The sequence below is a fragment of the Xenopus tropicalis genome, chromosome 5 (assembly GCF_000004195.4).
Source record: "Xenopus tropicalis strain Nigerian chromosome 5, UCB_Xtro_10.0, whole genome shotgun sequence".
NCBI lineage: Eukaryota > Metazoa > Chordata > Amphibia > Anura > Pipidae > Xenopus > Xenopus tropicalis.
This window is the reverse complement of record NC_030681.2, coordinates 94,210,505-94,232,154: the sequence shown is the minus strand read 5'-3', so window position 1 is coordinate 94,232,154 and position 21,650 is coordinate 94,210,505. Positions and strand designations below refer to the sequence as shown.

At 33.6% G+C, this 21,650-nt stretch overlaps 1 protein-coding gene across 4 annotated transcripts in view; it reads left to right on the top strand.

Annotated features, from left to right (window-relative positions):
- adgrb3 (adhesion G protein-coupled receptor B3) overlaps nucleotides 1-21,650 on the top strand; it is a 475,647-nt gene that overhangs the window by 184,063 nt on the left and 269,934 nt on the right. For 3 of the 4 annotated variants that reach the window (XM_012963496.3, XM_004914501.4, XM_002936321.5), the window contains exon 4: nucleotides 7,005-7,166. The exons of the other annotated variant lie outside the window; for it this stretch is intronic. In XM_012963496.3, coding sequence (XP_012818950.1) covers nucleotides 7,005-7,166 — 162 coding nt within the window. The remainder of the gene's footprint in view (nucleotides 1-7,004; nucleotides 7,167-21,650) is intronic. 4 annotated transcript variants of the gene reach the window in all.

The following is a 21,650-nucleotide window of genomic DNA, read 5'->3' as shown; positions in this document are numbered from 1 at the left end:
AAATTAGCAAAATGCTAAAAATGACATGTAAAAAAATTTGTTGCGCAACTTTTTTTTACGCGTGCAACAATTTTTTTTACGTGGGTGCCCATTTTGTGTTGCACAGTAAATTTTACCACAGCGAATCCATGCCTGCTGAATTATTTTGCCCATCACTAGTCTTAGCCATGGCAATTCACAATTGTGATTGCATAGGAAGACTCCACACAGCTAAAGTTACTTTTTTAGCTCTGTGCTTGATTCAAATAAAGGTCTATTTACTCCAACTTAATTAATAGTAGAACCAAAAAATGATCATGTTAACTTGGGTCTGAAATAAGGCAGATAAAATGTGCATCAAGTTAGTTAGTTTGTTAGTTCAAAATCAGTACAAATGAATAATGAAATAATCATAATAATGTGAATACTTTCTACTTTTTTTGGCAAAATATTGAAAGAGAATTTTCAGTTATTATTTAGATATACCTTTATGTTTATTTGATGAATTTCATTTGCTTTCCATTGAAGCTCAAATACTAATTTCCAACTTTTGATCCTCCAGTATTTATACTAAAGCTCAAACACTAATATCCATCTTTTGATCCTCAAATATGCATTGTCTTGTCACCATTACATGTTTTACTCTCATGGTTATTTTTGCATGAAAGCAGACATCATGTTGTCCCTTTTCCTTGCAAGCATGAATTGATATTCAGTTGTGCATGTACTGGGTTCAAAACAGGTGTGCTCTTTAGAAATGTAAAATATATAAAGAAAGATAGTATATATGTATGTATATATATATATATATATAAACCCAATAGGAACCTTTTGCATCCAATAAGGATTATTTCTATCTTAGTTTGGATCAATTACAAGGTACTGTTTTATTTCTACATAGAAAAAGGAAATCAGTTTTAAAATTCTGCATTATTTGATTAAAATTGGGTCTATGGGAGACGGGCTTTCCGTAATTCGGAGCTTTCTGGATAACGGGTTTCCGGATAAGGGGTCCAATACCTGTATATATATATATTTATATATATATATATATATATATATGCAGACACATAGGCAGACAAAGTACAACTAAATTGTTAATTACAGCAAACAGACAAATGACAATGAAAACAAATAATATATAAATAATAATTAAATAGAGAAATATACAGAAGGACTTAATTTACAAGTGCAAGTACAATGCCCTAGATAAACAATAAACACCAAAAATACCACATCCTTTACCCACAATGTAGTAGTTTCTCCTCTGTGATATAGTGGCTGTGTGCCACAATTAGTGTGAGATTTACCAATGTAGTTGCAAAATTAGCAAGCTGCATTTGCAGTTTTTTTGCAACAATGTGTGAGCATCATTCTAGTAAAGCGATGCACCAGAATTAACATTTGCGTATCATTTACAACATGCAATTGCATATGTAGGCACAGTGTGCTAAGAGTGCACTGGAAATAACCATTTCAAGGTAGTTTTTAATTCCATCTACCCTTTACTGCATGAGTGTGCCTTAGATTTTTTTTCTTGAACCTCACTGAGCAAAGTGCAAATATAGAGAAGCATGTATTATAAGTAATGCTATAAGGAGAAGAAAAGGTAAAAACTAAGTAAGCTTTATCAGAAAGGTATATGAAAATACAGCCATAAGCACTAACAGTAAAGCTGCACTGAATTCTCTATCACAAGAAACACAGGATTTAGTTTCTTCCTCTGTATACATGTTCTTCTGTGTCAGACTTCCTGCTTTCAGAAAAATCCTTCAGGGCATGACACGATTCTGCTCAGTTTGCTACTTTCTCCTCTCTCCCCCTCCCTTCTCCTTCTCCCCCTCCCGTCCTCTTTCTCTCTCCCTTCCAACTGTGCTGTGTAATCTGAGCTACCACCAGTCAGATTTACAGTAGGGAAGCTACTAAGACCAAGCTAAAATGGCAGCTGCTATTTTAAATAAACAGAGGGGGCTACTAAAGCTTTCTACAGAATAAATATAGTGTTGTAGCTTGCACTATTGTGATAAATTTATTGGCAATAAAATGCCAAAATGCCTTTTCTTCTCCTTTAAATGCATTTACAATACTTATGCTTTGAACTGGCACAGGAATTTGTAACTGAGCCTTAATGTATCTGTTTATTGTACAAATATATGTAATACTGTTATTGAGCTGTCCCAAATATAAGATAATATAAGGTTTTGTAATAGTTCTCATGAGATTAACTATAAGAAAATAAGGAATATTCAAAAATATTTTACAGTGTGGTATCAGGAAAATACACTCACACAAACACACACATTTTTTGAGTTTACAAACTTGCAAAAAATTTGCATTTAAAAATATAGCTAGACTTTGCCTAGAACAACTCCCATTAACTTTTTTTAGAAACTTGCAAGCTTTTAGATGGCAAATTTTTACATTTGTGTTTTCTGCACACCAGACATTCAAGTTTTTGAAACATAATTTGAGTTCAAGTTTTTTTTAACACATAAAAACTCCTGGAAAAAAAACTTGAACGTTGATAAATCTCCCCTATAGAGATTCAAGGGTGCTGCTAAATGTAGTTCCAGGTGACCTATATATATATATATAGGAAACAAAAAATAAATATAAAATATTTTCCCTCCTAGAAAATGTAGAAATGTAATGCTTCTAATAAATAAATAAATGTATACATGGAAATAATACAAGTTTGAAGTTTAAATAATGAATAATACTTCTTGCAACTAAAGATATTTGTATTTCAAAGTACTCCTTTGCTGTAAATTCCAACTTTGCCCGTCACTAGTATTGTAAAGTTATTTCCCCTTATTTTTCTCCATAAACCATATGAAAATAGGCTTATAATTGTGCATACTTTCTGCAGTTTTTAATAGAACAGATTATAATCAAATTACATTTAGAGTCTGATTTTATAAAGCTAGAGCCTCCTGACTAGAGCAAGGTTCCGAAAGCATGTGTGACTTCCTGACCTCATCCATGCTTTCTATATAAAATTACCTCGGCTTTCTGCCAATCTTTTTTCAGGTTTTTAAATTAAAAAGCCAAGGTAATCCAATACAGAACTGTTGAGGAACTTATGTGTGGTTTCAATAACTGATTTCTTAAACTGAGAGACTAGAGCATTAAACCACGCCCCCCTCCCTTTTAGAGCTTAAGGTGTTTCTTTCTTGCCAATAGACAATGCAATAAAGAGGATAAGATGAGTCTACTGAGTGGCATTGTTAATAGTATTGATTTATTAATAGGGATGCACAGAATCCACTTTGGATTCGGTTCGGTATTTACCCAAATCTTTTACGAAGGATCCAGGGTTCTCCCAAATCTGAATCCAAATTTGCATATGCACATTTACATATGCAAATTAGGATACAGACGTGTCTGTGGTGAAACATTTTCAACTTCCGTGTTTATGTGACAAAAAGGTGATTTTAAGGATTTGGATTCGGTTCGGCCAGAAGCGTGGATTCGGCTAAATCCGAATCCTGCTAAAAAATGATGAATCTTGCCCGAATTCTGAACTAAATCCTGGATTCAGTGTATCCCTATTTATTAATCCCTGTAACAAAATAAGAGATGGTTAATAATATGAAGATAATATAGGGAAAAGAAGTATAGATAAGGAAAGACAGAAATGTAAAAGGGACTTATAAATTGGCATATGGCTGTGGTTTAACTACATAGCTAACAATCTCACTACCAGCTGATGCAGAGGTACAGATTGAAAATCACTGTAATAAAACCACAACACCACCATAAATAAAATGTGTTTGGTTTTAATACTTCTTGATAGCAATGATTTTGATTTTCCAGTGTATGAATATGCAGGCATGTTTATTTACACAACCACTTTATTTGTGTATACAAGCTTGTAATTAGCAATTCTTTGGGATAAGCAATGAGCAGAGTCATGCCATCTCTGCTAGTTTTGCATCCAATTGCATGAAATGCTTCAGAGGAACACATTTGCTTAGCCAAACTATGGACCTGAATTACTGAACACATAGATAATGTGAAAGATATTAAAATGTTTATTAGAAGGTTGGCAATTAATTCCAATTTTAAAATTCTGATGTTTAAAGGGTTGTTCTCCTTAACATGAACCTTTGTAAATTTGGGGATTTTAGGGGCACATTTACTAACCCACGAACGGGCCGAATGCGTCCGATTGCGTTTTTTTTGTAATGATCGGTATTTTGCGTTTTTTTCGGAAAATTGTCGCGACTTTTTCGTTACTAATACGATTTGTGCGAAAAAACGCGAGTTTTTCGTAGCCATTCCGAAAGTTGCGCAAAATCTGGCGATTTTTCGTAGCGTTAAAACTTGCGCAAAATCTGGCGATTTTTTTCGTAGCATTAAAACTTGCGCGAAACGTCGCACCTTTTAAGTTTTAACGCTACGAAAAAGGCGCAAGTTTTAACGCTACGAAAAAATCGGCAGATTTTGCGCAACTTTCGGAATGGCTACGAAAAAATCGCGTTTTTTCACGCAAATCGTATTGGTAACGAAAAAATCGCGACAATTTCCGAAAAGTCGTAAAGACGCCGAAAAAATCGCAAAAAATACGAAAAAGTCGCAAAATGTTCGTTTTCAAATCGAAATTTTTCCAATTCGGTTCTGATTCGTGTCTTAGTAAATGTGCCCCTAAGTGTATTTTTTGGAGTTATTTTACCAAACTTGAATGTTCACTTATTTTTTAAAAATTTAAATCTGGGAATCTCGATCAATTAAAACAGTGATAAAAACTTGAATCAAATTCATACTCTACTTATCAATTTTAATGGGTTTAAAACTTCCATTGACTTCTACATGATCTTTTAGATGGTCAAGTTCTACTGAGTTCTACTGAGTTCTACATTGAGTTTTTTAAAAATTGTTTGCGCTTAATAAATATCCAATGTTCAAATTTTTATAACCCTAATTAGATTTCAGGAGTTTTAGTGCAAAAAAAATTTGAATCACACAAAAAGTTGAATTCCAACATTGTTTAATTAGCCCCTTAGTATCTTATGGATGAAAGAATAGTAAGTGAGTTTTCAATTGTTCTTAAATTATTATTCTTTGTCTTTTTAAAATGATTTACTTTTTGTTCTGCTTCTGACAATCTTGTAGTTTAAATGGTTGCTAGTGAGTAATTACCCAAGCAACAAGGGAGCAGTTTTAAAATACAAGTTCAAGATGAAAAATAGCGTGCCTGGGTCAATGACCCTGACAACCAGACACAATTTTCAGTTGCATTCTGAAAAGAGGCAGAATAGGAACATTTACATTAAAGGAGACATATAATCTAAAAATTAAGAATCTACCAGGGAATTATACTTCTCTAAATATAGAAGGATTGTGCTTAAAAAAGTTGTGTTTCGGACTGATTTATTGAGAAATTCCACCAAAACCCCACTAGTCCCGCCCATCTGTTCCACTTCCTGCTGGCTGAATTCTCTGGATGTGCAGGGGAGCCGGTGGCACTCAGTACTGGCACTGTAGGATAGGATCAGCAGCTAGGCTGACCTGATAGGGAACTGAAGCCTGTCATTGCTTGTGTGAGTGCAAGACTGTGATTGGCTATCCCCCTCCTGCTGGGCTTCTGGCAGGGGCAGTTAGTAAACAGATAAGATTAATATTTAGCCAAAAGTAAAACCAGCACCATATTTTATTCATAATTGCCTACAAAATTAGGGTTTTTTTCATTTATCCAATATGTCTCCTTTAACAAATAAGGACCAACTGAAAAGTTGCTTAGACTAGGTCCTTCTATAATATGCTAACAATTTCAAAACGTAGCTTAACCTTGAATACTTAATGATGCATAACTCTTAATGCCTCGCTTTAGCAGCACTTGGTCCTGCAGCTCCATACAGTAAAGTTAATTAAAATCTAGTTGTAAAATTTGTATTGAAATGAACCTTTCTTTTTCTGAAACTGCTAATTAATTTAATTATACACTAGTAAAGGATTGCTTGATCTCAAATTAATATTGTCTGTTTACAGTCGCATAAAACAAGCTCTTACAGAAAAACTTGTAAGTTAAATCAGAGCTCCAAAAGAGGTTTATGATAATATAAAAAGGGCACATTAAATGCACGTGACTGCTCCAATAATGTGTATTAAAACTGACATACTTTGTTATCTTTCATTTATCTCCATATATATATATATATATATATATATATATATATAGCAAAAAAAGGGAAATGTTCTTATATATTGATAATGGGTGAGTGCAGAGGATCTCTTGTTGTTGTTTCTATATATATATATATATATAGCACTTAAAGTTTGCTTAATTTAAAAACTGCATTTCTTAAGAACTGATAAAAATATTTTTAAATATTTATCCAGGGAACTGATTTATCAAGCAGAGGGGTAATTTAGATTGTTAATTAAATCACATTTATAGAATAAATTAGCATAAAGTTACATAACTTAAGATAAAATGACTCAGTGGGAGCAATCTCATCTATAAATAGCTTTATACAGTTCTCTAATGTGATAGAATTCTGATGAGGATTATGTGGGGAAAAAAGACTTTGTTTTTACAAGGAAGTGGGGTTAAGCATTCTGGTTATGCCAGATAGAAAAATAAGGTAATTTAAGTCAAGTGAGAATTTATTTGTTAATAATAAGTTACAGTAATTTGGACAATAACTAGGCATATACATAGGCAGATAGACTGATAGATATTTTCTGTTGGACTCTCATTTTCTCTTCATATGCTTTCTGTTAGTCCTTTTTAATTTGCGTTAATCCATATTTTTAAAATCAAACTGTGCCTTACAGTGTTTGAAGTATGTTATATTTATAATATTGGCATAAACCCTTCATCCTGTTGCTATTATGATCAATGTTCTAAGGCTATTATATATATAATAACTGCAGTGTATCAGAAAACAATCAGGCACTGAAAAGGCACTGAATGCATGCAATTGTCATAATGTTATTGTGTAAAGCTTAGCCACTTCACTGCAGTACAATATACTGACATTTAAGGCTGTATTCATTTTTATTTGTTGTCTTGCACACAGGTGAATCTGGTGTTGAAGAGTGGTCCCAGTGGAGTACATGTTCAGTTACTTGTGGTCAAGGGTCGCAGGTGCGAACCAGAACTTGTGTACCACCTTACGGGACACACTGCAGCAGCCCCTTAAGAGAAACAAGGGTTTGCAATAACACTGCCCTCTGTCCAGGTAGTGTTAGAAGCAGATCAATACAAAATTTGGATGTTTGAAATGTAAAGTATGATGCTAAGTAGAACACTGGTTTTTATTTTCGTTATTTCTTTGATACATTTGAAATAATCTAATTTATGAATCTTTTCTTTCAGAATACGTGGACCTTTTTGAGATAATTTTAATGTAATATGATATTTTTATATATATATATATATATATATATATATATATAATGTATTATTAGTAATAATGGGTTGATAGCACATATGTGAATAATTACATAAATATAGCTTGCATCATATTCTTTGGCTTTGTCCAATACATGGCCATATACACTAAACATACAGATTTGTTGATATACAAATAGTGTCCCATACAAGAGGTAAAAAGGGTTGTACAAGTAAAAAGTGGTATGAGACACAAGGTAGGGGGTGAGCAAAAGCAGGAGTCAGCAAAATGAGAGATGTGGCATTGAGCATTGCATTTACTGGCACAGTAAAATGAAAGAATGATTGCCCAATCTATAAAGAAATTTGTTTTATGATATCGTTTTAAAGCAGAGAGATTGTGGAAAAAGTCAGGTCAAAGGGCATTCCATGCATGTATATGTGAAGAGGAAATGAGCAAGATGTTGAGAAGTATATCAGAAGAACATAATGAGCAGTTGAGTGAGTAGTTGGAGATATGTTCAGAGATATAGGGAGGAGTAAGGCTATAAGCTACTTTGAATGTCAGGGTAATTAATTGGAGTTTTATCCTGAAAGCCAGTGTACAGTAGCGGAAGGCTTTGTACAGACTGGCATGGCAGAAGAAGAGTGGATGCTCTAGACTGGAGACAACAGTTTTTGGAGGGGAAGGCATTAATAGTGAATTACAGTTGTGAATCAAAATTTTGGTGAAATTGATCAGGCTTTTATAGAGTCTTTGATACATTTCATTTTGTAATTCAAAGTGTGTTGGTATTATTAAAGAATTAAAATATTACCAATAATATCAAAAGAACTATAGTAACCATCCAGTAATGGATGACTAGACCAGTGTCATACTGTTAAATCATTAATCTCATAGTACTACGGGAGCTTTTTATACTATTTGTTGTAAGCAGGAATTGTTAATACCTTTATACTTAACCACGTCATTAAATAATTGCATGTTTTTCTTAAGGCAAATGGTTCTGCATCTCTTTTCTGAGATAAAATCTAATTTTAGTATAATTTTACGTACTAATAAAAAAGTACTTAGTAAAAGTACTTTAGTGCTTTAATAAATAGACTTTATATCACCCACTCATCTTATCTTATAGTGATGAACAAATCTGTACCATTTTGTTTTGCTGGAAGAATTTGCGAAACCATGGGAAAATTTGTGAAATGCATTGAAGTCAATGGGCATTTTGTCACCACAGGTTTTACGTGGCTACATTTTATGGTTGTAAAAATATTCATGGATGGCTAAAATGCAGAGTTTTTACAGTAAATCTACACTGGCTCAATAATTTTTCTCATCACTACTTATTTATTCTAATTAAAGGCAAATAAAGCTTTGTATAAACTTTAAAGAACAGATGTATACAGTACATACATGTTTTACAGCTTCCATAGTCATCTAAAGTTCTGACCACCCCCACTTATCACCTGGGTCCTTTCAATTTTAGTACTATTCCTTAATATAGGTGGGTTGTTAGGATGTTGTATTAGTTGCAAAAAGCACCAAGTATTACATAGTACTGTATATATCTGCAGAGGAAAAGGGAATGTTTAGAGGGAAGAAGAACTGTGTCTGACTAGTGATGAGTGAATCTGTTGAAAAATCTGCAAAAAGGCAAAAATGTCTTGTCGTGCATATCATTTTTTTTGACGTGTGTGTCAAAAAATTGTAGAGTACGTTGAAAAAATGATGTGCACATCAAAAAAACAAAAATCAAATTTTTTTGACCCATCATTTTCTTTTATGCAGAAGCCAATTCTTTGTCACGCACCAAATCTTTATGTGCAAATTTTGACTCCCATTTCGCAAGATAATCAGCTAATGGCGAAATATGGAAATTCGCCACAAATGCATGTCTGGCAAATTATTTCGCCCATCAGCTGAGTTCAGAAAATCTAGTATGTGGTATCCAAGGGGTTAAGCAAAAGATTGTAACAGGCGGCAATCAATGCAGCCAAAACAGAATAGCAGAGTCAAGAACCAGTAAATCAGATCAGAAAGTCAATTTAGGACTCACCGAGGTACTCAGAGAAAAAGTCCTATATTCGCCATCTCTGATATGAAGCAGAGTGCTCCTAACCAGAGCACTCCTCATAGGTATATGTGCTATATGTTCTAGGCAAATTGTAACAATCTTTATTTTGTTCAGAATTTTTATTTTATTTGCCCTTTTTATATTCCGAACTTTTAATAAATGACTAGACATTCGCGGTTTTAGTGTAAATATGTTTTTATGGTTTGAAAACCATAAAACCACTAAAATCAGAATGTTGATAAATGGCCCTTTATGAGTCAACTTCAGAAATCAGTTTGTTTCAAAAATAATTTCATGATAACATCCTTTTTGTTTCATGAAAACAAATCCAACACCATCTAAATGTGTGTTCTTTTGCAGTCTTTTGATAATATGGTAGCAATTTGCATTGATTCACATGTACAACGTTGTATACAAGGCTAACTAATATTTTATATGATATGAAATATTATTGTTACATTATTTTTCTGTATGTTTAAGGAAGTAACATACATGAATACGAAAAATAAGCAAAAACCCTATATTTTCTGTATTTTTGAAAAGTTCTTAATTTCTGTAGCTAAGGCGACACTATGTCAAAATTTACTTTTTTATGGCATAATACGATTGTTGCTGACAACAATGGTATTATTATGTAAAAAAAAACAAAAAACATGTAATGCACAATATATTGTAAGCACTGGTCAGACTAGATTCTTCTAAAGACTATATGGTATGGTGATTTGTACCCCTATCTTTTAGTCATTTAAAGATGGTGTTCAAAGGTGGATTTAACCTGCTGTGATAGAATGCTCATATGATGAGATAATTTACAACATTCTTATTTCACTTGTATGCTGCTAGTTTTATAGCTGCTCTCAGGAGTGCATTTGTGTACACTACTTAATTAATTTATCATGCTTTGTTATATTGTGCTTCTAATGCACTGAAAGATTTATTAAAACATCTAAATAAACTATTCTACAGGGCATAAAGGTGCTGTGCAAAACACTGACCCAATGTATTTTTTTCCAAGTACCTAAACTGTGGCATCTCAATTTGAGGCTATTAGTTTTTTTGAGTATCAATGGGAAATTGATAAAAGAAGTTCCACATAAGGTCATGTAGAAAGCAAGATCCTTTTGTTTAAAGATACGAGTAGTTAATTTACAGAACCAAATCTTTGTTGACAAGTCATTAATATGTATTATTCACTGACTAGGTAGACTTTGTTAGCGCAAGAGATGGAAGACAGCAGAGCTGGTTGCAAATACTAAAACAAAAATGTTAAAGCTAGGGATGAATTAATTTATTTGTGTGGTAAGTTTGGGGGCAACATTTGTGTTTTCTGTAGTGATGCAAATTTTTGTGAATCCACCCTAAAAGTTTGCCGTATGTTTTGTTTTGCAAAAAAAAAAAAAAAAAAACCACAGGTTTTTGTGTTGGAAAAAAGCACAGTACAATAGCACAATAGTTAGAGACACTGTCATCATAATTATGTTCTGCTTACCACATTAACCAGTTAGGAGCCCTCCCCAGACCACCCCCTGTCTGTCTAAAAGTGCTCTTATTGGAGTTTTTATTTCTGTGAGTTTTAGCATAGTGGAAAGGAGTTTCACTATCAAGGTAGGATTTGTACATGCTACTGCAGAGAAAAAAAAAACATTATTTTCAAACTTTCTGTGAAATTTCACAAATTTGTGCTCATCACTGGTTAAAACATTTTACATGTCCTCGGGTCATAAATCCCAGCACTGGCAAATTAAGCAACACACACAAATTCAATATCACATAGCTTAATACTATACCCTGAAAACATGCATTTATGGAAGAGCAGAATGAGGCTATTACACATTCTGCAGATTTGAGATTTATATCATTTGATACTCACACTAGCACACTGTATCCCCTTATAAAATAAGTTATAATAATTACATTTTAAGGCTGCACAAATCTGCCAAGCCTACTGAAAGATTTCTCTGTTGTTCATATCCCATTACTTATAGGAAGGTCTGGAATGGATATTTAAAATAGGCCCTGGTATTTAAGGTACAGTAGAGGCCCAAACTGCCTTAACAAGATATGCTATGAAAAGCTATATAATAAAAGTCCTTTTCAAATTAAACATGAAGCCAAAATTCATTTTTATATTAACACATTCAAACCCATTATAAATACATTTAAAAATACCAGCTGTCAATCATATACTGCCTGCCCCGCCTCTATGCCTTAGGCATAGAGGCGGGGCAGACAATTACTTAAACTTTGTATTCAGCACTCACATTCTCCCTACCTTCTCATCCCCATCTAATTGTGTAGCCAGTGCATGGGCAAGGGCATCAGGTCCCCCGTTCTGGCACATAAACAAGATTTTGGGGTGATACAAAGTTTGCCTTAATAACAGTGCCCACAAAATGGCAGCAGCCTGCTGTCTGTGATTGTATATTCCCAAGACTGAAGGAAACAAGATTTATATCATTTATATAGTATGTGAAGTTAATTTTGCGTAACAAACATAATAGAAAAGAAATTGGAATTATTTTTTAGGGTGACAGGTCCCCTTTAAAGACATCTAAAAATCACAGCGCCAAATTGTTATAAACTAGTGATGTAAAGCATACATTCATGTTCTGTGAGTTTCTTTACATTAGTGACTTTCCAGGAAGTCAGTTCTCACTTTTCATTCATCAATTACTCTACTACAATTAATAAATAAGAATAAACAGAATTAAATGCATTATTAACCTTCACTGCCATAATCAGAAGATGCACGATCACAGATGTTAATGATAAAGAATTCATTTTCCATATTTCTAAAACAGAAACACACATTATAGAACTGCTTTGTTTTCTTAATTATTAAACTAATGCAGAATTTAGATTTTCTTTTCTAATTTATAAAAACACATCAATCCCTCAGTTTAAAACACCAGGTATTAAACAGATTTAATCATATAAAACATCTGTCACCCAGTTCTGCACAACACTGATAAAGGCTGTCTATCTGCTTTAGCATTTCTTTATGATAAAGATTATGGATTAGACTAGGCCTTTATAAATGATAGTATCTGCTCTGCTAAAGCTGTATATTGAGTGGTAGATAGACAGTTGGCAGAGTACATTACATGTGGTTTTCCTGAAGGTTTCATTCCACTCTGTATAAAGCTTTGATTGGACTGATATTATCTTAAGCAATTGGCTATACTAATCTACAACCATTGACACTTGACTTTGATGCGCCTCAAGGACCCAAACATATTTCTCAGTAACATGATTTTTAGCCAGTTGATTACATTTACATTTACAAAATGTTCCTAATGCCCTTATACCAAAAATATGAATACAAATATGAATAAAACATTTTTGTTGTAAAGCTGTGCTATCTATATGAATGAAACAATATTTTTTTTACATAATCTATCATGTTTGCTTTTGTATTTCTCAAAAATCAGTCACTGCAAAATCTTCCTTCTAATTAAATTAATTTAAATTAGATTACCTAATCCCAGGAAAAAACAGTGTAATAGCAGGTGCACTTACCCAACAACTCTTGAACACTGCCAAAACGTTAATCCCTAGGCACTGGAAATCAAGAAACCCCCCAACATACTTAGAATGGATAAACTCGGTAGAGGAAATTAGGAAGCTAGATGAAATCACGTACATGGCCCTCAACCATAGCATAACCTATTGGAGACTCTGGGAACCCTAAATCACTTTCACTAACTAAAACCCCATCTAATCCTGTTGACACAGGAATAACCCTGAACTATCTAAACTGAAAACAGAACCACGTGACCCTTATGCTATAGAAGAAAACTTGTTGTCAGTCTTGAATATTTTTGCTGTATTTACTGAACTGTTAATGCAAATATTCCCTTTTTCCCATCCCTTTCTTTTCTGTACCCTAATTAAACTTGAAATCAAAATAAAGAATATAAAAAAAAATAAAAAAATAAATTAGATTAAATATAAAAAACAAAGAAAACCCCAATATATTCAGTTTTCAGCAATGGGAAGCTAGAAACATTGCATACTCCTTAACGTTCTTTCTCTACTAAATACAATACCAACAATCATAAATGCTAGACTTCACACTGAATCTTAAAATGGGCTGAGACCAGCAAAATTTATGCACCATTTACAGTCAAGAGCTTCTTGACACTTCCAATATTGAACAAAGAGATGTTCCAGTGACCCATGTGTATTTTCCTTTATCTCTTGTGCTGAAGTCACAGTGCATGCTGCCTGCTCTTTCCATTCTGCACACTGCCTGAGAGGCTTTGTAGTCAGTTTACCATTTACAGCTGAAATGTTGTACATGTCCTTAAAATGAAAACCAAGGAAATAAAAAAGTTCACTATTCCGCCCTGCAAAACAATTTTGTTTAAAGTTCTCCACTTTAATCAACACTAAAAAGAATCATCTTGCTGATGTAAATAAACCTTGTTGCATGAACATATTGAATTTCCATAGATAAACAAATTTGCAATAGAACATATTATATATAATATTTTGTATTGGCACTATATGAAAAGCATCACTGTACATGTTCTTTAAGCATATAATAAAGTTAATGAGGGTTATATCATAAAAGTGCAACATTTGCTACAGATGTAAGGGCTCATTTCTGTTCACAAGTGCAGTGAGCAAAGTACAATTTCGAGCTTAATCAGCATATTTTTTTTCACACAATGCAGCTTGTTTTCCCCAGAATTCAAGCATCATTGCGGTCACAAGGGACTGGCGCAATTGTGCCATGTCCAACATGTTATCATTTTCATTGTTCGGGGTGTGAGTGAAGTTTGCCCCCAATTCTTTAGGTGCAGGACCCTGGAACTACCACCTAATTATCAATTCTCAATTCAGAACACCTGATTTAGATTCGGAAGGCAGGAAGAACTGAACTGCTCCAAGCACAACTTTACGGCAGTGTAAGGAGTGCATTTTGACACAAGTACCTTTAATGAAAATGGTGTTACATGCAACTGGCTGCAGGAAATTGTGAGGACGCCAATTGCACTTGCAGACATAAATAAGCCCTCTATTTACTGATAACAATTAAATTGGCAAATAGTATTTTTGCCCATATTTTTTAATGAAACTTCTTACTGGTTTCTATGGGTTACTACACCTGGGCAAAATCTTATTACAGTGCCCTTAAAAGTCTTCGTGCCCCTAAGCAACTTTATTTTGGTGCAAAATCTACAGTCCTGCATTATTATTGAAAGCATAAGGTCCTGCAGCAGCAGTATCTCTTCATTCAATTAATTCATAGTTTTGTATAGCTTTTAATTGAATTAAATAGCTAAATGTTTAATTGTAGCATTCGAACCCTGGTCCCTCTCTATACAGCAGCTATGTAGGTATTTTGTGTAAATGCAGAGACATGCTAAAGAAAGAAAAGTATAATGCACATAATGGTGATTTCACAAGAATGATTTGAACCTCTTATGCATATCTGCACCTTTATTTGCAACTTATTAAAGGTAATGATTGAAGGTGTATGGATGAAAATAATGAGCAAATTGTTCTCTAAGAAGGACTTTGTACTTTATTATAGAATCCTCTATTATACTATTCTTCTTAAATACTCTACAAGTATATTAAAAAACATTATTCAGTATGAATAATATGTTTTCCTTCACCATATCACCATATTGCTGTAGTTAGAAGCCTCTTATTTCCTCTTTATGCAGAAAGTTTATCTTTAATATCTCAATCAATAAAGGAAAGTAATGTCAAAATGGATGCCTCTAATCCTTTTATTTTGCCACCTTAATAAATGCAGACTTTAATATTCACTATACAGTTCCATTTCCTTTTACACAGGAAAAATAGCTGGCTAAAAAGTAAATATTAATCATGTTGAATCATTTCATTTGACTAAAATAATCTATTAGTCCAGCTCTAGTAAAATGCCCACTAATCCAAATGAATCTAATTTCCTAAATGTGACAGTGGATTTTAACTTATGATATACTGTAATTGATGCAATTTCGTGAATGGAGTCTTATAGCAAATTTATGTAAAAGAGCTATTTCTTAGGAAAATAACATATGTTTTTGTGCTGTGTTATTAGGAAATACATCACAGCTTTAATCCATTTTTCTTTATAGCTCTGCATACAAATGCAGTAGAGTTTGTTGTAGTGGAAATTCAGCTTTGTGTCTTAAACTTGTATATGATGTAATAGTTACAATGACTTTGCTAGGCTAGTTTAGTAGGTGAGAAGCACCGTACCTGTCAGAAATATTTTCCAAAAAGTAATAAAATATATATATACAGTATCTGTGTGATCCAGCGCCGGAACTAGAGGTAGGCATAGTAGGCAGCTGCCTAGGGCACTGCAGCTAGGTGTCACAATAATAAATAAAATTACTATATGGCTCGTCCCACCTGTCCTGTCTAACATTAAGTTATATAAAGCAAGTGGAAGCAGTCCATGACAAGCAGTAGTGGGGGAATGGGGATTGTAGCTGCTGGAAGTGAGGTTGCTGCAGCAGGAGGGAGATGCACCACATTATATAAGATAAGGTCAAAGAAGTGACTGTTGCTTCTCGTTTATTAATTATTTATTAATTATTTATTTATTTTAGGATGCAATATTAACCCTATTTGCATAGTCTAAGCCAGGGATCCCCAACCTTTTTTACTTGCCAGCAACAGTCAAATGTAAAAAGACTTGGAGAACAACACAATCATCATGAAAGTTCATAGAGGTGCTAAATAAGGGCTAAGATTGGCTCTTAGGTTGCCTTTATGCACACCATCAGCTTACATGAGGCTTTATTTGGTAGTAAACCTTGTTTTTATTCAACCAAAACTTGCCACCAAGTCAGAGAGCAACATCCCATGGGTTGGTGAGCAACATGTTGCTCACGGGGCACTGGTTGCGGATCACTGGTCTATGCTTTAGCTGTGCTGTAGTTTAAAGTAAGTCTCCTACTGGTTGAACATTTATTGCCACTTCTGGAGCACAGGGCAGCACATAGGAGTGAAGTGATAGCCCTGAATCTATGATGATGATATCTATAATGATGATCATTATAAACACATATTTATAAAGAACCAACATATTCTGCAGTGCTGTGCAAAAGATGTGGGATCAGGTTGAACATACAGATTGCATATAGCGATAAGCATTTTTTTTTTCACATCAAAAAAGGCATGTTAGCGTCAAAAGAATTGTACGGTACCCGCATTTCACAAATATTTCTCCGTTTCAAGAATTTTTACACAGTTTCTCAAATTTTTCTGCGAAATGAAATGGGATAGATTTGCTTATCACTAATTGCATACCAGAGCAGAGCTGGTAACTGATACAAGAGGTAAAGAGAGTCTTCTCACCAGACCTTACAATCTTAAAGGAAAAGGGGGTATGAGACACAAGGTGAAAAGATGGAAGAGATCAGTAATTAGAAAAATATGAGATGCATCATTGCATATGGTAGTGGCATGTATTGTACTCTGAAGAAATACTAAGCTATATAAAGGTAATGTTCTTTAACTAAATGTATTTAAAGGGATCATTTAAAAGCATAGACATTGGTAGAATGTAGGATTGACATTGGGAGGGAATTATTTGTGAAAGCTAGAACGTGTCTATGTGAAGAGTGAGGTGTTGAGCACATTGGTCTCCAGATGCACCTTGGTACCAATGCTATATGTAAATAATACATTTTTAGAATGTTTTTACATTGGCAACTGTTTCCCAGAGGTATTGGGATAAGGTGACCAGATTTTCAGAGTGAAATCCAGCGACAGATAATATTATACAGATACACCCTCAGTAAATATATAAATGCACACATTGGCAATTCCATGTATAATACTCATAGCTGGATGACAAAGTGGCAATGCATAATACCCCAAGAATACTTTGACAAAAAAGCATTTTATATATATATATATATATATATATATATATATATATATATATTAGTCCTTCGAGTATCTGCACTCAAATGCAAAAACTATGTACTGTATGCTGGGGTGCAATAAATATACATAAATAAATAATAAAAATAAACTGGCACACCCTAATAAAATATGACTTTTATTTTCAACACATTATACAAGAGTCCAAGATTTCCGTCCTAATTAGGGCCTTTCTTATGAACTCCTTTAGATCCTGAAGAAGTCTATTAATTATAATGTAAAGCTAGAAGCCAAATCTGTTTGTTTCTTAATTTGAAAGCCCTTCATGTTAAACTCTCATATTTAAACCAAATGCTATAGGGCTACTATTACAAAATTATGCATTTTGAGATAATATGGTTTATTTTATTGCACTATTAACATTTTGTCTTATTTACAATTATTTTAAACTCAAATATGTGTATTTTTGGCACAGCTTTTGCTTGGTTACATGGGTGTGGCTATCACCTCTATTTTCAAATACATCTTTGCATGTGTGGTAGAACAGCCGCAAAAGTCACATTTTACAGGAAAAAAATGTTCTTAAGACTAGAAACATGATCTGTTACTCTGATGCTAAAATTAGATGTCAGATCTAAAATAATACATTTTAATAGAGAAGTAGACTTGATAATTACTGATGCTGAATGCCATATATATTTCCACCTATAGCTTGGGAACAGAGTTATGGCAAAGGCTATTATCCAGATAAAGTTAATCTCAATACAAGCGCAAGCATGGGTAGGAGTAAAAGGATCAATAGGTTTCTTACACACACTATTTATTCTGTGGTATCTAATGACTTAAAGGCTATTAAAGAATAAAATAAGGAGGAATTGATCTGTCATTAATCCAGACCACACATTACAAGCATCTATAAAAGCAACACAAAAGGGAACAGCTTAAAGAATATATTAGTGCTATATTAGTGCATACAAAGTCCTTCGTAACACAAAGGGACAGATTTATCAGAGTTTGAAATTGGAGTTCACTATTCATTTCTATGGGATTTTTAGAGGCATGCTTATCAATGGGTGAGCGTTAGGGGCAGATTTACTAAAACTAGTTTCCATGGATGTCTTACATTTATTAAAAAGTCTGAACTAAAAAAAGTCTGTGCTAGAAAAGTTGCAGAAAAGTCACAAAGATCCTGAATTATTTGACTTGATCGCGAATTATTTGACTTGCCACACAAACAAAGAGTCTAAAACCTCTTAAGTTTTGAAGCAATGAAGGATCTTCCAGGAAAGGGACATCTGCCATTGACTTCTACACCATCTGTAAGTTATAGCCGATGAATTGTTGAATTGAGATCTTTAGCTGTTTGGATGCAGTAGTAAATCTTAACTTCACCCCCTAACCAACCCCCCCCCCCCCCAATCTTAGCGCTAAAAATTTGGATGGAAAAAAAAATCAGAGCGTTGGTAAATGGCCCCCTTAGAGTTGGCCATTTGATACATTTCCTTCTAAAAACTTCATAGGAATGATTAGAGAGTGGTAGAATTACTGTGGTGAGCTTTAATTTTTACACTTTAATAAATCTGCCTTTTACTAGTTTTCAAAATGTTTTCTCTATGCAAACAGGCTGGGGAACCCCCCCAGATAAAGCGAGGCAGAGGAGCACACTGACTCTAAAAAAGTGAAAGAAATCATTCAAGCTCTACTTGATCGCTTTGTTGATTATATATGTTACTTCCATCATGAGTATAGCATAGCAAGGCTTGAAGAGCATTTATTTACTCCTATTATTATGTCATACAGCCCACCAATGAACTGGTGTTGTCTTGTGTAACATGCAATTATATATGTTGGATTCAGGCTTTTTCACTCTTGAAGTGAAATGAAGTGTCAGTTTTTGCTATTGTAAGCAGCTTGTGATTTACTGCATCCAGTGACCATTCAAACTCATGTACACATAAAAATCAAGTATAAGTATCTTTTGAAAAGTGATGACTACTCTCAGTTGCACAATAACTGCTACAGTTTAGAAGAAAAAAGATACAAAGCATTACTGGCACATGCAAGTTGACTGAATACCGAATTATCTCCCTGCACCCTACTTGTTGTTGTTATAGCCAACTTTTAAGCATCTGATGATTATTTATTATGTTATGTATAGAGCAGCAAAGTATTCTGCAGCGGTATAGAAAAGCAGATTGTATACATGAAACATGCAAATTACATACTAAACAGTACAGGATGTGAAGAGGGCTCAGTAGAGCATACAATCTAAAACTTAAAGACACAAGGTGTAAGAATGTGGCCATATTTATACAGTTTTCCGTGACCTTGCAATGCTATTTGTGCCAGGTTTTGCACCAGCTCTTCAAAAAAAGAGGAGTTTGGACTCTTCTCACTTATTGCTGCTGTATTTGTCTATTTAATTGGCCTCCTCATGTCTTTGATATAATGCTGTTGTTAGGTGTATCTAAAGCAGATATTGAACAAAGTGAATGATTACAGCATAAACACTATCTTCTGGGAATATACTGTAACTATCAGTCAAATGCCACTGGAAAAATGTCAGATTTCATGAAGTTCTATGGATGAAAGCTCATTTCCCAAAGTGTATTTTATCTGCATAAAGAGAGAACTAGGTTATTATATGTGCTCTGATTCCAAAGGAAAGGATAAAAATAATAAAAGCAATGCATCACAGCCGCATAGTTATTTAATGACTTGCATTGATTTTCTTCAAAATTTACATTGGGTTAGAAGTTTTGACAGGACAGTGGTAGCTTCAGTTTTCTGGGCTTTGTTTTCAAGTGTATTAATGTGATGGAGGTATATACTGTATATATATATATATATTTATATTGTTAGTAGTGTTTTTTATAGTATTAAATGTTTCTCTAAAGGCCTAGTAATAAAAATCTTAAAAATGGCACAATAATTACTTATAAACAGTATAAGGAGTGCATCCATAATGTTTAAAATTAATTCCAGTAGATGAATAGATTTAAATGAAGTTCAGTTTTCTACAAAAGTTTATATAATTTACCCAACAAATAATACTCAGTACTATTCCTAAGACTTCTATGTCTTCTTGCATTTAAACCCTCCTCCTTCATCACTTAAATCTTTTGAAAATAACTTCAAACAATTGTTGATGCTGCTAAATTTCATCCAAGTGCAATGCTTGCTTATAGACTGCAAACTGCAGGATGTTTTAGAGCTAATCTGACAACTAACTAATGACAACAGCACAATATGCCAACACGATGGAAATATTGTTTCAAATTCATTTCATGGCATACAAATGTAGGCTGGGTTTAAAGATATATTTGTTCAGTACAATGTATTTTACTTTGTGGTATTTTATCTCAAGACACTGATACTCAAAATCATTTTTTATGTGACTGTTTTATATTGGAAAAATATATTGGCAAAATGTTCTGTCTGTATTCTCTATGTAAACCCCACTTTTTGATGTTTTGTAGAGTAGAAATATATCAGTCTTTGGAGTAAGCATATACCAGATTTGCACACAGTTCATGAATGATTCTGTCCCATTTATCCTGTCCAGATTAAATAGATAACTGATAACTGAAAGAGGCCCACTTGTAGAATGTTCATCAATTCAAGAAAGAAAATCATCCCAAACAGTATGACAATGCCACCACCATAATTTAGTGTAGATGTTGTTAACCAGTTTTAAAAACTTTACATAATAATGACCTGTAGGGGTTGTTGGCACAAAATAGGCCATTTCTTAAAAAAAAAAAAACAATATGAAACCTCATCTAAAGTTTGCCATAAAACATGAGAGTGATCCTGATCTGAAATAGAAAGTTTTTTGGTCTATCCACATACCAGATTTCCACTTTGTTAAAACTACATTATTTTATTATTATTTTATTATTTATTGATAACAATTCATAAAAACTTTACAGATGCTTTAGGATTTAACAGTGTATCATGTATCATTTCAATACAGAAAATAATTGGCTCAATCCTTTTCAAACCAATATACATTAGGGAACAATTGTTCTGAAAGTGCTCCTGAATAGCACTAAGCTATAAGACAGAATGGTGATCTATTGCTTAAAAGAGTCAAGCATATTCTGATGAATTGACACATGTATCAGGTTTGATAAATGTGTCAAATGATTAACATTCTCCCTGTCAGGAAATGTTCCAGATAGCCAAGAAACTTTTGATACATGGTGAAAATATTGAACTTCTAGAAAAACCTTCAGGGATTGCCCAGACCAATACTTGATAAATCTGCCCAAGTGTTTTGGCCTCACCATATTTAAAAATGTTATGTTGTGATTTGATAAATGCATGGGGCCAAGGACCAAAAGCTTTTTCAAGTATAAGTTACATTAGATGGCATTTTTTTGTTTGCTTTGGGT